At 44.3% G+C, this 14,832-nt stretch overlaps 1 protein-coding gene across 1 annotated transcript; it reads right to left on the bottom strand.

Moving 5' to 3' along the window:
* Positions 1-211: 211 nt before the first annotated feature.
* LOC135512970 (histone H2A deubiquitinase MYSM1-like) lies at positions 212-14,598 on the bottom strand. The gene is made up of 16 exons (XM_064935531.1): positions 14,534-14,598; positions 10,041-10,116; positions 9,899-9,951; positions 9,711-9,791; positions 9,496-9,580; positions 9,326-9,424; positions 8,498-9,207; positions 8,287-8,417; positions 8,063-8,163; positions 4,466-4,623; positions 4,248-4,353; positions 4,051-4,125; positions 1,725-1,913; positions 1,379-1,508; positions 1,087-1,250; positions 212-918 (listed from the first exon to the last, which is right to left on the bottom strand). Exons 1-16 carry the CDS (start codon positions 14,587-14,589, stop codon positions 547-549), a joined length of 2,586 nt encoding a protein of 861 aa, XP_064791603.1. The 5' UTR covers positions 14,590-14,598; the 3' UTR covers positions 212-546.
* Between the last annotated feature and the right edge of the window lie 234 nt (positions 14,599-14,832).

Raw genomic sequence — 14,832 nt, 5'->3', positions numbered from 1 at the left:
TTTTTATTGATAACTGTGATCTAGCAGAGGTAAAAGGCAGGTATGAACCATGTATGCTGTCTATATCGCTTGTAATTGATTTAAGTCAACATCTAAGTATTTTTACATAAATTGTTATGGCTGAATTGTTTTAAAAACCCAGTAATTTTGTGGGTCCATCAGACCGGTGAACATTGGGTGAATAACAAAAACATGAACACCACACAAGGGGTTAAAAGGACAATCTGGAGGTTCATTCATTTTTGGAACGATAAATGATTTATATGTACCCATTGATTCTTGAACTGTTGTATCCCATCAGAACCCAAAATATACACTTGTTTTACTACAATGTTTTTAAACAAACACTATATAGCTCCAAAACATGGTTGAAACAATCATTTTTATATCATGGATGGTCAGTCCTTGCATCTATAGCTCTGTCTGTGAGGAGTTACATATCTCCAGCCCCATCCCCCAGCTTTTTACCGAAACAGGGGCAGGGAAAACGCTTTGTTATTGTTTCAACTGCATTACAAACTGGATATATAGAGAAATCTATTAGATTCAGAATAGATAATCATGACCAGTTAACAACACAGAACCAAACTGCATTGGATGTAAGTTCTCTTGGTTAGCTGTGTGTGAGTTAGTGGTTTCTATATTAGGCGTTTCTATACTATCAATGGGCGAGACCGATTCATTCTCCCAGTTTTCCTTTGTTCCTGTGTCATCTGTTCCTCTGATGTTGATTGGCTGAGTGAAGGGGAAGGCATGGGTGTTGATTAGATCTGAACAGTCAGCGGTTTTGCCCTCATCCTCGCCTCTTGGTTTCTCAGCAACAAAGTGTGACAGGAACAGAGTGTGGATCTGGGAGAGGAAGTGGTCTCCCTCCTCCTCTAGCAGGGGCTCCAGATACCTCCCTAAAGATGACATCATCTAGATAGAGACAGAGGGTGTGACAGGGAGGAGAAAGAGAGCAAGATGTTGAGAGATGGAAGTGAGGCAGGGATGATAGAGAAAGAAAATAAAAAAACTCAGTCAGCAGAGAGGGGTGACACAGCAATATGAAACAGGGTAAGAGAGTGAAGAGACAAGGTGACCTACCTTCTCCAGACAGGTTAGATGAGAGTCCCTGCGGAACGGCCTGTCCATCTGGACACTGCCGTGGGTGTGTTTATACTTGTGGATAATCCACTCTGCCCTCCTCATCAGCTGGCTCCAGTCAGGCTGCTGCTGTGAACACTGGTAGTCAAACCTGTAGGGCAGCTCTGAGACGGAAGGAGAGAGGTAGAGGATAAATATGCACACTCAGACTATCTTTTTATTATAGTTATATTTTTCTACCAAGTTGATTAGAGGTTGTGAAAGGGGTCATGTTAAGAGGTGTGTGTCATACTCTGTGGTCCTGGTCCTTGGTCCTCTCTGACCATCAGGCAGGTGGTTTGGGAGCGGGGGGAGGGGTTAGCAGGGTCAAACGGACTCACAATCATCCCAATAAACGGGGCTCCGCCTCGAGAGAAATAACTCTGAGAGAAAGAGAGAGAGTCAGAACAGTTTCACACACACGCATGCACACACACACACACGCATGCACACACACACATGCATGCACACACACACACGCATGCACACACACACACACGCATGCACACACACACACATGCATGCACACACACACACATGCATGCACACACACATGCATGCACACACACACGCATGCACACACACACACACACACGCACCTGGAACTGGTCCTGTGTGTGTATATCCCGTATAGAGGGGTTTGGGTGGAAGGTGGGGTGAGAGTGGTACCATCCCACTACAGCCAAGCCCAGGCTAGACAACAGCTCACAGGCCTGAGTCTGAGACAAAGGGTCCATCTCACACTGCAGACCTGTACTCACACTGTTACACGGCTCCGCTGCAACAATCTAGCACATAGACGACACACACAGTGCATTTGGAAATTATTCAGACCCCTTGACTTTTTCCACATTTTGTTACTTTACAGCCTTATTCTAAAATGTCTGAGGTCCTGAGCACTCTGGGGCAGGTTTTCAAAAAGGATCTCTCTGTACTCTGCTCCGTTCATCTTTGCCTCGATCCTGAGTAGTCTCCCAGTCCCTGCCGCTGAAAAACATACCCACAGCATGATGCCGCCACCACCATGCTTTACCGTAGGGATGGTATTGGCCAGGTGATAAGCGGTGCCAGGTTTCCTCCAGACGTGACACTTGGCATTCAGGCCAAAGAGTTCAATCTTGGTTTCATCAGACAAGAGAATCTTGTTTCTCATTGTCAGAGTCCTTTAAGTGCATTTGGCAAACTCCAAGTTGGCTGTCATGTGCCTATTACTGAGGAGTGGCTTCCATCTGGCCACTACCATAAAGGCCTGATTGGTGGAGTGCTGCAGAGGTGATTGTCCTTCTGGAAGGTTCTCCCATCTCCACAGAGGGACTCCGGATCTCTGTCAGAGTGACAGAGTTCTTAGTCACCTCGCTGACCAAGGCCCGTCTCCCCCGATTGCTCAGTTTGACCGGGCGGCCAGCTCTAGGAAGAGTCTTGGTGGTTCCAAACTTCTTCCTGGGGGACCTTCTTCTTTCTGGGGGGCCTTCAATGCTGCAGACATTCTTTGGTACCCTTCCCCAGACCTGTGCCTTGACACAATCCTGTCTCGGAGCTCTATGGACAATTCCTTCAACCTCATGGATTGGTTTTTCTTCTAACATGCACTGTCAACTGTTGAACCTTCAGGTGTGTGCCTTTCCAAATCATGTCCAATCAATTGAATTTACCACATGTGGACTCCAATCAAATTGTAGAAACATCTCAAGGATGATCAATGGAAACAGGATGCACCTGTGCTCAATTTCAAGTCTCATAGCAAAGGATACTTATGTAAATAAGATATATATATATATATATATATACACACACACACACAGTTGAAGTCGGAAGTTTACATACACTTAGGTTGGAGTCATTAAAACTCATTTTTCAACCACTCCACGTGGGGACAAAGATCGTAGTTTTTGGAGAAACGTCCTCTGGTCTAATGAAACAAAAATAAAACTGTTTGGCCATAATGACCATTGTTATGTTTGGAGGAAACGGGAGGGATGCTTGCAGGCCAAAGAACACCATCCCAACTGTGAAGCACGGGGGTGGCAGCATCATGTTGTGGGGGTGATTTGCTGCAGGAGGGACTGGTGCACTTCACAAAATAGATGGCATCATGAAGAGGGACAATTATGTGGATATATTGAAGCAACATCTCAAGACATGAGTCAGGAAGTTAAAGCTTGGTCGCAAATGGGTCTTCCAAATGGACAATGACCCCAAGCATACTTCCAAAGGTGTGGCAAACTGGCTTAAGGACAACAAAGTCAAGGTATTGGAGTGGCCATCACAAAGCCCTGACCTCAATCCTGTAGAAAATTTGTGGGCAGAACTGAAAAGCACGTGCGAGCAATGAGGCCTACAAACCTGACTCAGTTACACCAGCTCTGTCAAGAGGAATGGGCCAAAATTCATCCAACTTATTGTGAGAAGCTTGTGGAAGGCTACCCAAAACTTTTGACCCAAGTTAAACAATTTAAAGGCAATGCTAACAAATACTAATTGAGTGTATGTAAACTTCTGACCCACTGGGAATGTGATGAAAGAAATAAAATATGAAATAAATCAATCATTCTCTCTACTATTATTCTGACATTTCACATTCTAAAAATAAAGTGGTGATCCTACCTGACCTAATTACAGGGAATTTTTTAAATGTCAGGAATTGTGAAAAACCGTATGAAACTTCAGACTTCAACTGTATATACACATTTGCAAACATTTCTAAAAACCTGTTTTCACTTTGTCATTATGCAGTATTTTGTGTAGATTGAGGATTATTATTATTTTTTAATCAATTTTAGAATAAGGCTGTAACATAACAAAACGTGGAAAAAGTCAAGGGGTCCGAATACTGTCCGAATGCACTGCAGATACACACAGGATAGACTAGTGTTTATTAGCATTTTCTTTATCAACATCATCATCATCATGAGGTGGTCGTCTCACCTTCAGGACATTGTCTTCCTCGCTGTAGGATCCTCCCAGTAGCCCGATGACTTCACCCATCGACACATGGGCATGCTGGGTAAAAATACAAAACACAAAGACACTGAGCCCGAAGACCTTGGTAAACAACCCACATTGATAGCTCTGTCTGTGTGTTCATGTTACTTTATTAAATACGTGTAGATGTGTGTACCTACCATGTCCATGATGAGGAGAGCCTCGGCACACACTATCACCTGAAAGGGCTCCTGCCTTTCCTTTCCAAACACACGACACGGAATCAGCTGGAACGGATCCAGCAACCTGATAATGGAGAAAGAGACTTTTACTGCATGTAATGTACAGTACACATTTCTAAGGATCCAGTGTTGACAACACACACAGACATTATTGGTAGTATACACCACCCACTCACCCTCTGTGCCTGGAGACCTTACAGGGTTTATGCGGTCTCCTCATCTCTCTCCTCAGGGCTAGCTCCTCTGCACTCAGGTGCTCGTATGTCTGTCCCTCCAGGTCTTTAGCGTCACGCCAGTTCCCCCACACGTCCCTCACACGACGCTTCCTGGTTCGCTACGACACACAACCAATCAACATGTTATAGAGCTATAACAGGTCACAGACGCCTCATTTTATGCACGCTTTCGACAATAACACCGAACCGTGCGTGAGGGCCCCCATCGACCCAGAGGACTGGGCGATCTCGCTCTCCGAGGCCGACACGAGTTAGGTCAACACTCAAGGCTTCACACCACAATTACTACCACCCTGTAGCACTAACATCTGTAATAATGAAGTGCTTTGAAAGGCTGGTTATGGCACACATCAACTCCATCATCCCAGACACCCAAGACCCACTCCAATTTGCATAGCGCTCAACAGATCCATAGATGGCGCAAACACAATTGCACTCCATATGTCCCTAACCCAACTAGATAAGAGGAATACCTATGTGAGAATGCTGTTCATTGACGACAGAGCAAGGTTCAACACCACTGTCCCCTCCAAGCTCGTCACAAAGCTTTGGATCCTGGGACTGAAGACCTCCCTCTGCAACTGGATCCTGGATTTCCTGACAGGCCGACACCAGGTGGTTTGGGTAGGCAACATCACCTCCATCAACACGGGGACCCCACAGGGGTGTGTGCTCAGTCCCCCACTCCAGACTGCGTGGCCACTCACAACTCATACACCATCCTCAAGTTTGCTGACATCACAATTGTTGTAGGTCTGAGCCCGGCGATGATGCGACAGTCTACAGGGAGGAGGTCAGTGACCTGGAAGTTTGGTGCCAGGACAACAACCTCTCCCTCAATGTCAGTAAGACCAAGGAGATGATCGTGGACTACAGGAAATGGGGGGGAAGCACGCCCTCATCCACATCCACAGGGCTACAGAGGAGCGGGTCGAGATCTTCAAGTTCCTGGGTGTCCAAATCACTAAGGACTTAAAATGATGCACTCACACGCGCAGAGTAGTGAAGAGGGAGTGACAGCGCCTCTTCCCTCAGGGCATTGAAAAGGTGTGGCATAGGCCCTCAAAATGTTGTACAGCTGCACCATTGAGAACATCTTAACCGGCTGCATCACTGCTTGGTATGGCAACAGCACCGCCCTCGATCACATGGAGCTACAGAAGGTGGTGCGGACAGCCAACTACATCATTGGGGTGCACTCCCTGCCATCCAGGACCTCTATATCAGGCAGTGTGAAAGGAAGGCCCTAAAAATGGTCAAAAACTCCACCCACCAAGCCATAGGCTGTTCTCTCTGGTTCCTCAAGGCAAGCGGTACCGGTGCATCAAGTCTGACACTAGCAGGCTCCCGAACAGCTTCTATCCCATGAGACTGCTAAATAGCTAACAGAATGGCTACATGGACTATCTGTGTTGACCATTGTATTTTATACTGTCTCTATGCACACTCACAGGGCTCTACACATTCCAACACACATAACATGCACACAGATTTATACTGACTATACAAACGCACACCAACACTCAAATAAAATATTAATTCATGCTGCTGCTCTGTTTATCAAATATCCTGATACCTAGTTACCATGCCCCTTTCCATACACTACATCACCAAAAGTATGTGGACACCTACTCGTCGAACATCTCATTCCAAAATCATGGGCATTAATATGGAGTTGGTCCCCTCTTTGCTGCTATAAAAGCCTCACTCTTCTGGAGGAGGCTTTCCACTAGATGGTAGAACATTGCTGCTATAACAGCCTCCACTCTTCTGGGGGAGGCTTTCCACTAGATGGTGGAACATTGCTTGCTTCCATTCAGCCACAAGATAATTAGTGAGGTCAGGCACTGATGTTGGGCGATCAGGTCTGACTCACAATCGGCATTCCAATTCATCCCAAAGGTGTTCAATGGGGTTGAGGTCAGGGCTCTGTGCAGGCCAGTCAAGTTCTTCCATACCGATCTTGACAAACCATTTCTGTATGGACCTCGCTTTGTGCACGGGGGCGTTGTCATGCTGAAACAGGAAAGGGCCTTCCCCAGACCTTTGCCACAATGTTGGAAGCATAGAATTTTCTAGACAGTCATTCTATGCTGTAGCGTTAATATTTACATTCACTGGAACTAAGGGGCCTAGCCCGAACCATGAAAAACAAACTTTAAAGTTGGCACTATGCATTGGGGCAGGTAGCGTTCTACAGGCATCAGCCAAACTCAGATTCGTCCGTCAGACTGCCAGATGGTGAAGCGTGATTCATCACTCCAGAGAACGCGTTTCGCCACTGCTCCATAATCCAATGAAGGCGAACTTTACACAACTCCAGCCGACGCTTGGCATTGCGCATGGTGATCTTAGGCTTGTGTGCAGCTCCTCGGCCATGGAAACCAACTCTAGACGAACAGTTCTTGTCCTAATGTTGCTTCCAGAGGCAGTTTGGAACTCTGTATGGAGTGATGCAACCGATTATTATGCGCTGCACGCTTCAGCACTCGCCGGTCCTGTAATGTGAGCTTGTGTGGCCTACCACGTCACGGCTCAGCAGTTCATGATCCTATACGTTTCCACTTCACAATAACAGCACTTACAGTTGACAGGCGCAGCTCTAGGAGGGCAGAAATCTGACGAACAGACTTGGAAAGGTGGCATCCTATGACGGTGCCACGTTGAAAGTCACTGAGCTCTTCAGTAAGGTCATTCTACTGCCAATGAATTCTATGGAGATAGGTGTATTAAATCGAGCACACAGCAGTCAGCAATAGGACTGGCTGAAATAGCCGAATCCACTCATTTGAAGGGGTGTCTACATAATTCTGTATATATGGTGTATCCACCTCTATCACTCCAGTATCCCTACACACTGTAAATATATTATTGGAACTGACCCTGTATATAGCTTCTTACTTTCTCGAGTTCTTCTGATTTACATTTTTTGTGTTTTTATTCTACCTTGTGTTACTTTTTGTGCTATACTAATTACTGCATTGCTGGGTGTGGAGCTCACACAGGACCACGTGCTGACACAGATCGATCACGGGCGGGCAGCATAGGCAGGATGAAAATTGCCTATATCGACCATAATCCTTTGCTAGTTACAGCCACTTTCACCTTGATCCTTAGCGACTTGGTGCCATTCAGCCCCCTTCAGCAATACGACACGCTTCAAATTCAAATAGTTCCGGCTGCATGCGCCATTGGAAGTTTTCCATATGGATATGTGGATGACGTCAGCGCTATTACTATCTACTGGTTTTAATGTCTATGGATATAACAGCACAATATGTACTGAAAATATTTTTCCCACGCTGCCGGACGCTCCTCTCCTCCATTTCATTAACAAAACAACAACAAATGTCCTGAGGCAAACTGCCGCTGTTTCCCTAAATGTAGATTCAATCTTTAATAAACCAAATATAAATGACAAACCTAGGCGTTCTCTCACAATGCGCTATTGTCTGGACCAGCTAGAGGGGTCTGGGATACAGTAGGGGGTCAGAGGTTATAGGGGTCAGAGGTTACAGAGGTCAGGGGTTGACTCACCATGCTCTGTAGTCTTTGGGCCAGCTGGTATTCCAGAGTGTCTCGGCTCTCTCTGGGTTTAGAACGATCCACCACCCTGGGACGGTTATACACTGCCTGATCTGGAGGGGAAGAGTGGAGAGAATAGACAGGTAGATCAGACAAATCAGAAAGATTTGCATAACCAAGAAAGATAGACTGAGAAAAAGAATGAGAGAATCACATTAGTAGTGAGTCCTAGTTACCACAGTTGAAGTTGATGCCTCCTATCAGCTCCAGGTAGGTGTGTATTCTGCCGATACAGTTGACATCTCCACAGTTCTTCAGACCAGGACGCACTGACGTCTTGTTCAAGTACTTGGGCTTACTCTTCAACCTGAGACAAACAAACACAAAAACCATGTTGAACGTGAAACCTTGAGGTCTCTGATTGGTTGTGATTGTGTGTGTGTGTACCATTGGTCCAGCATGTAGTTCCTGATCTTCAGGTATCTCTCTGGGGTTTTGGATGGCCGTCCCTCAAAGAATTCTGGGATAGCTTGTTTCTCCTCCTCAGTGATAGTCGCCAGGTCCAGCTCCGCTTCCTGCTCGGGGGCTGTAAGCTCCTCCTCTTCAAACTCCTCCCCTACCTCTTGCCACCCAGACCCCCCTGTCTCCTCTCCAGACTCCACTGGGTCCCTCAGGGGCTCAGCAGTTCCCCCCTCACACTGTCCGCTGGGGGCCTGCTCTGCTGGGCATGGAGCTGTGAGGGGAGATGGAGGGCTACAGTTAGGCTGCTCCTGATCCGTCTCTTCCAGCCTGGGGTGTGTCTGGTTGGGTTGCACCTGGTGGATCTCTCCATGGTTGTCCAGCTCCTCTGGCACTCCAGGCTCATGTGTCTCAGTCCTAACTCCAGCCTGGAGGTCCTCAACATTCCCCTCGATATTTCCTTCTCCTCCATTTCCTCCTCCACTACTTCCCTCATCGCTGAAGTCATCAGTTATGTCCACCTCCTCTTCCTCTTCGTCTCCCAGTCTCTCTATCCGAACAGTGTTGGTCAGACCTGACAGGTAGGTGGGGACAGACAGGCCAGAGTTGAACACTGTTGACCCTGCCTCTGGGACCTGGCCTAAAACCAGGGGGGCTGTAGGAGTTGCCACTGCAGTAGTATTAAACTCGGATTTAGCCTGCAGGCAGAGAGGACAGGGAGAGTGACATGGTGAAAGAGGACAGAGACTGTAGGATATCTCTAATATATCCTGGTTGGCTGAGCTGGGAGAGATGTCGACGAGAGGACAGTGTTACCTTGTGTTTGAAGTACTGTCTGGCGTAGCTCTTCACCTGTAGAATGGTCCGACTGCCTACCAGCTTGGAGATCTTCGTCCACCTACGGCCAAACTGAGCCTGGGGGTATAAAAAGTAGGGTGTCATCTGAAATCAGTGATGAGAGGAGAGAGGAGGAGAGAGGGTCGTACCAGTCCTGTCTCAAACAGCTCCTTCTCCTGCTGAGACCAGCGAGTGGCTGTGGAGGAGCCTGAACCTGAAGGCTTGGCAGGAGACCTGGGTGAAAACACAGCAGTAACAGTAACATGTCAGAGGCAACAACACATCACACATCAGAGGGGTGGGAAGTGAATGTTTTCACAAGAGGTTTAGAGCAACACAAGGAGAAATGGGACAACTGACTCACTTCTTCACTTTGGGTTTAGGCTTGCAGTTAGCCGAGTTGGCCCACACACTCTTGGACGTCTCTTTACCTGTCAAATAATACCTAGAAAGGTGCTTAATAAGGACTAAAACATATTATATGAAGAAAGACAGACACACAAACACATCCAAATCTATCCCAGGGGTGTGTGTGGTCTATGAGAAGGATACTGTTCCTCCAGCAGCATGTTCTCTGCACTGATGGAGCTGTCTAGTCCCCATGGCTACAGGGGAGAGAGAGAGTCAACACATACAAAGACCATCACACAGTACTTCCATCATGGCATATTGATTTGGCAGCAACACCTCTTACCAAGACTCCAGTATTGTTCTTCCATGCTGACTGTGGGTGCTGGTTCTGGAGTAGCGCTGCTCCCTCACCAAAGCCACTGACATAGAAGTGATATAGCTATTACCTCTCACTCTAGCAGGAATGTGATAATGATGTACACACCTTTTCTATTCATATACAGTCCATACACACCTTTACATATACAGTTGAAGTCAGAGGTTTTACATACACAAATTTTTCAAACACTCCACAAAATTCATGTTAAACTAAAGTTTTGGTAAGTCGGTTAGGACACCTACTTTGTGCATGACAAGTTATTTTTCCAATTTTTTTTACAGATGATTTCACTGCATCACAATTCCAATGGATCAGAAGTTTACAAACACTAAGACCGCATGGGAAAATCAAAAGACCTCAGAAAAAAATTGTAGAGCTCCACAGTTCGGTTCATCCTTGAGAGCAATTTCCAAACGCCTGAAGGTACCACGTTCATCTGTACAAACAATTGTACGAAGTATAAACACCATGGGACCAAGCAGCCGTCATACCGCTCAGGAAGGAGATGCGTTCTGTTTTCTAAAGATGAACGTACATTGGAGCGAAAAGTGCAAATCAATCCCAGAACAGCAGCAAAGGACCTTCTGAAGATGCTGGAGGAAACAGGTACAAAAATATCTATATCCACAGTAAAACGAGTCCTCTATCAACATAATCTGAAAGAAGGAAGAAGCAACTGCTCCAAAACTGCCATAAAAAAGCCAGACTACCGTTTGCAACTGCACATGGGGACAAAGATTGCACTTTTTGGAGAAATGTACTCTGGTCTGATGAAACAAATAGAACTGTTTGGCTATAATGACCATTGTTATGTTTGGAGGAAAAGGGGGGATGCTTGCAAGCTGAAGAACACCATCCCAACTGTGAAGCACGGGGGTGGCAGCATCATGTACTGGGGGTGATTTTCTGAAGTGCACTTGACAAAATAGATGGCGTCATGAGGCAGGAAAATTATTTGGATCTATTGAAGAAACATCAAGAAGTTAAAGCTAATGGGTCTTCCAAATGGACAATGACCCCAAGCATACTTCCAAAGTTGTGGCAAAATGGCTTAAGGACAACAAAGTCAAGGTATTGGAGTGGCCATCACAAAGCCCTGACATCAATCCTATTGAACATTTGTGGGCAGAACTGAAAAAGCGTGTGTGAGCAAGGAGGCCTACAACCTGACTCAATTACACCAGCTCTGTAAGGAGGAATGGGACAAAATTCACCCAACTTATTGTGGGAAGCTTGTGGAAGGCAACCCGAAACGTTTGACCCAAGTTAACCTCACTAGGGTAGGGGGCACTATTTTCACCTCCAGATGAAAAGCTTGCCCAAAGTAAACTGCCTGCTACTCAGGCACAGAAGCTAGGATATGCATATAATTTGTAGATTTGGATAGAAAACACTCCAAAGTTTTTAAAACTGTTAAAATAATGTCTGAGTATAACATAACTGAAATGACAGGCGAAAACCTGAGAAAAAGCCATCCAGGAAGTGGGATTTTTTATGTTTGTAGTTTTCTATTGACTACAATTACAGATTCCATTGACTTAGAGGACTCAAATTACACTTCCTATGGCTTCCACTTGATGTCAACAGTCTTTAGAATTTTTCATGCGCATGACTGAGAGCGCTTTTGTCCGGTTTAAATATAATTGATTATTATGACTAAAAACAACCTGTGGATTGATTATAAACATCATTTGACATGTTTCTACGAACTAAACTGATACTTTTCTGATTTTTTGTCTGCCTGTTGTGACTGCCTTTCAGCCTGTGGATTACTGAACAAAACTGAGGTTTTTGGATATAAAGAGGGACTTCATCAAACAAAACAAACATTTGAGTAAATGGGAGTCTTGTGAGTGCAACCATATGAAGATCATCAAAGGTAAGTGATTAATTTTATCACTATTTCTGACTTGTGTAACTCCTCTACTTGACTGGTAACTGTTTGTAATGATTTGTCTGCTGGGAGCTGTTCTCAGATAATCACATGGTATGCTTACGCCGTAAAGCCTTTTTGAAATCTGACACCATGGTTGGATTAACAAGAAGTTAATCTTTAAACCGATGTATAACACTTGTATGTTTTATGAATTTTTATAATGAGTATTTCTGTTTTTGAATTTGGCGCTCTGCAATTCCACTGGATGTTGGCCAGGTGGGATGCTACCGTCCCACACCCCCCTAGAGAGGTTAAACAATTTAAAGGCAATGCTACCAAATACTAATTGAGTGTATGTAAACTTCTGACCCACTGCGAATGTGATTAAATAAATAAAAGCTTAAATAAATCACTACTATTATTGACATTTCACATTCTTAAAATAAAGTGCTGATCCTAACTGACCTAAGACAGGGAATTTTGACTAGGATTAAATGGCAGGAATTGTGAAACTGAGTTTAAATGTATTTGGCTAAGGTGTATGTAAACTTCCGACTTCAACTGTATACACACAGTACCAGTCAAAAGTTGACTTACTCATTCAAGGGTTTTTTTTTTTAAACTATTTTCTAGATTGTAGAATAATAGTGACGACATCAGAACTATGAAATAACACATATGGAATCATGTACTAACCAAAAAGTGTTAAAAAAAAACAACATTTTAGATTCTTCAAAGTAGCCACCCTTTGCCTTTATGACAGCTTTGCACACTCTTGGCATTCTCTCAACCAGCTTTATGAGGTAGTCACCTGGAATGCATTTCAATTAACAAGTGTGCCTTGTTAAAAGTTAATTTGTGGAATTTCGTTCCTTCTTAATGCGAATGAGCTGATCAGGTGTGTTGTGACAAGGTAGGGTTGGTATACAGAAGATAGCCCTATTTGGTAAAAGACCAAGTCCATATTATGGCAAGAAGAGCTCAAATAAGCAAAGAGAAACGACAGTCCATCATTCATTTAAGACTTAAAGGTCAGTCAATCAGGAACATTTCCAGAACTTTGAAGGAGTCTTCAAGTGCAGTCGCAAAAACAATAACCTTCAAGCGCTATGATGAAACTGGCTCTCATGAGGACCGCCACAGGAAAGGAAGACCCAAAGTTACCTCTGCTGCAGAGGATAAGTTCATTCCGGTTACCAGAAATTGCAGCCCAAATAAATGCTTCAGAGTTCAAGTAACATATCTCAACTAGAGGTCAACCGAATATGATTTTTCAACGCCGATACTGATAATTGGAGGACCAAAAAAAGTAGATACCGATTAATCGGACAATTTGATTCATTTATTTGTAATAATGACAATTACAACAATACTGAATGAACACTTATTTTAACTTAATATAATACATCAATAAAATCAATATAGCCTCAAATAAATAATGAAACATGTTCAATTTGGTTTAAATAATGCAAAAACAAAGTGTTGGAGAAGAAAGTAAAAGTGCAATATGTGCCATGTAAGAAAGCTAACTTAAGATCCTTGCTCAGAACATGAGAACACATGAAAACTGGTGGTTCCTTTTAACATGAGTCTTCAATATTCCCAGGTAAGAAGTTTTTGGTTGTAGTTATTATAGGATTTATAGGACTATTTCTCTCTATACCATTTGTATGTCATATACCTTTGACTATTGGATGTTCTGATAGGCACTTTAGTATTGCCAATGTAACAGTATAGCTTCCGTCCCTCTCCTCGCTGGGCTTGAACCAGGAACACATTGACAACAGCAACCCTCGAAGCAGCGTTACCCTTGCAGATCAAGGGGAATAACTACTCCAAGTCTCAGAGCGGGTGACGTTTGAAACGATATTAGCGCGTACCCAGTTAACTAGCTAGCCATTTCACATCGGTTACACCAGCCATTAGGCTCATAGGCTTGAAGTCATAAACAACACTGTGCTTGCAAAGAGCTGCTTGCAAAACGCAATAACTACACCCAATGTAATAACTACACCCAGTTGTCAAGTCGAGAAATGTCAGACTTTCCTAGTTCCTGACTAGCACATGAACACAGCATAGATGTACTGTATTCTGTCATATTTTATGTGGACACCAGGAAAAGTAGATGCTGCTTCAGTAACAGGTTATTTTTAACCTTCATAAATGTCAGAAAAGCAGAAATTCCTGCTTAATTGGGGAAAAAACATCCCTGTTCTATCAAAAAAGAACTGCTGCAGCAGACAGGAGTGGGCGTGTCATGAGTGTCAGGTTTCACGTGGCTGAGGCAGATAGATGACTGGGGCCACATCAATCTCTTTGAAATTTGTCTCTACGACGTGTTTTGGTAGACAAAGGGAGCGACCATTACATGTTAAATTAAGTAGCTAGAATAATCTACTGATCAAGCGACCGGTTGTCATCAGCTAACGTTAGCAACTAGTTACCGTGCTAGTCTTTTGCGTGTCTAACGGGTTATTTTTTATTTAACTGGCTTTGGTTCTCTGAATCTCCCAAACATCATTTGAACGTTATATTAATGGCTTTTAGCCCATCAATAAAACATTTAAAAAAACGCTCTTACCCCAATTTAGCATCATATTCGTCTCCTTCGATATCAACGTCCAGGTCGTCCGCCATGTTGGCTACAGACAAAATTCAAACAACGGGCTAAGTGTACTCATTCACAACAATGACAGGATTCCTCGACATCGACACCAAGTGGTGGGAGTGTGATACAGTCACTTTTCCACATTGGGCAATGCAAGCGGTGGAGAATATTTTTGCAAGGAGTGTTGAGACTCAATACTTGTAAAATATTTTGCTTTCCTAACCTCTTCTCCTTCATTACCACTGATAAATGAAAGATCTACAGTGCTGTCT

This window comes from Oncorhynchus masou, chromosome 24, assembly GCF_036934945.1.
Source record: "Oncorhynchus masou masou isolate Uvic2021 chromosome 24, UVic_Omas_1.1, whole genome shotgun sequence".
Lineage (NCBI taxonomy): Eukaryota > Metazoa > Chordata > Actinopteri > Salmoniformes > Salmonidae > Oncorhynchus > Oncorhynchus masou.
The sequence above is the reverse complement of the archived record's forward strand: the minus strand, read 5'-3'. Positions and strand labels throughout refer to the sequence as shown.

What these genes read in the sequence shown, in the direction of transcription:
- LOC135512970 (XM_064935531.1), bottom strand. Translation starts at nt 14,589, where the DNA reads ATGGCGGACGACCTGGACGTTGATATCGAAGGAGACGAATATGATGCT. An exon ending in CTCTCCTCATCATGGACATG is followed by an intron (nt 4,126 to 4,247) that starts GTAGGTACACAC and finishes ATTTTTACCCAG; the next exon opens with CATGCCCATGTGTCGATGGG. An exon ending in ACACACAGGACCAGTTCCAG is followed by an intron (nt 1,509 to 1,724) that starts GTGCGTGTGTGT and finishes TCTTTCTCTCAG; the next exon opens with AGTTATTTCTCTCGAGGCGG.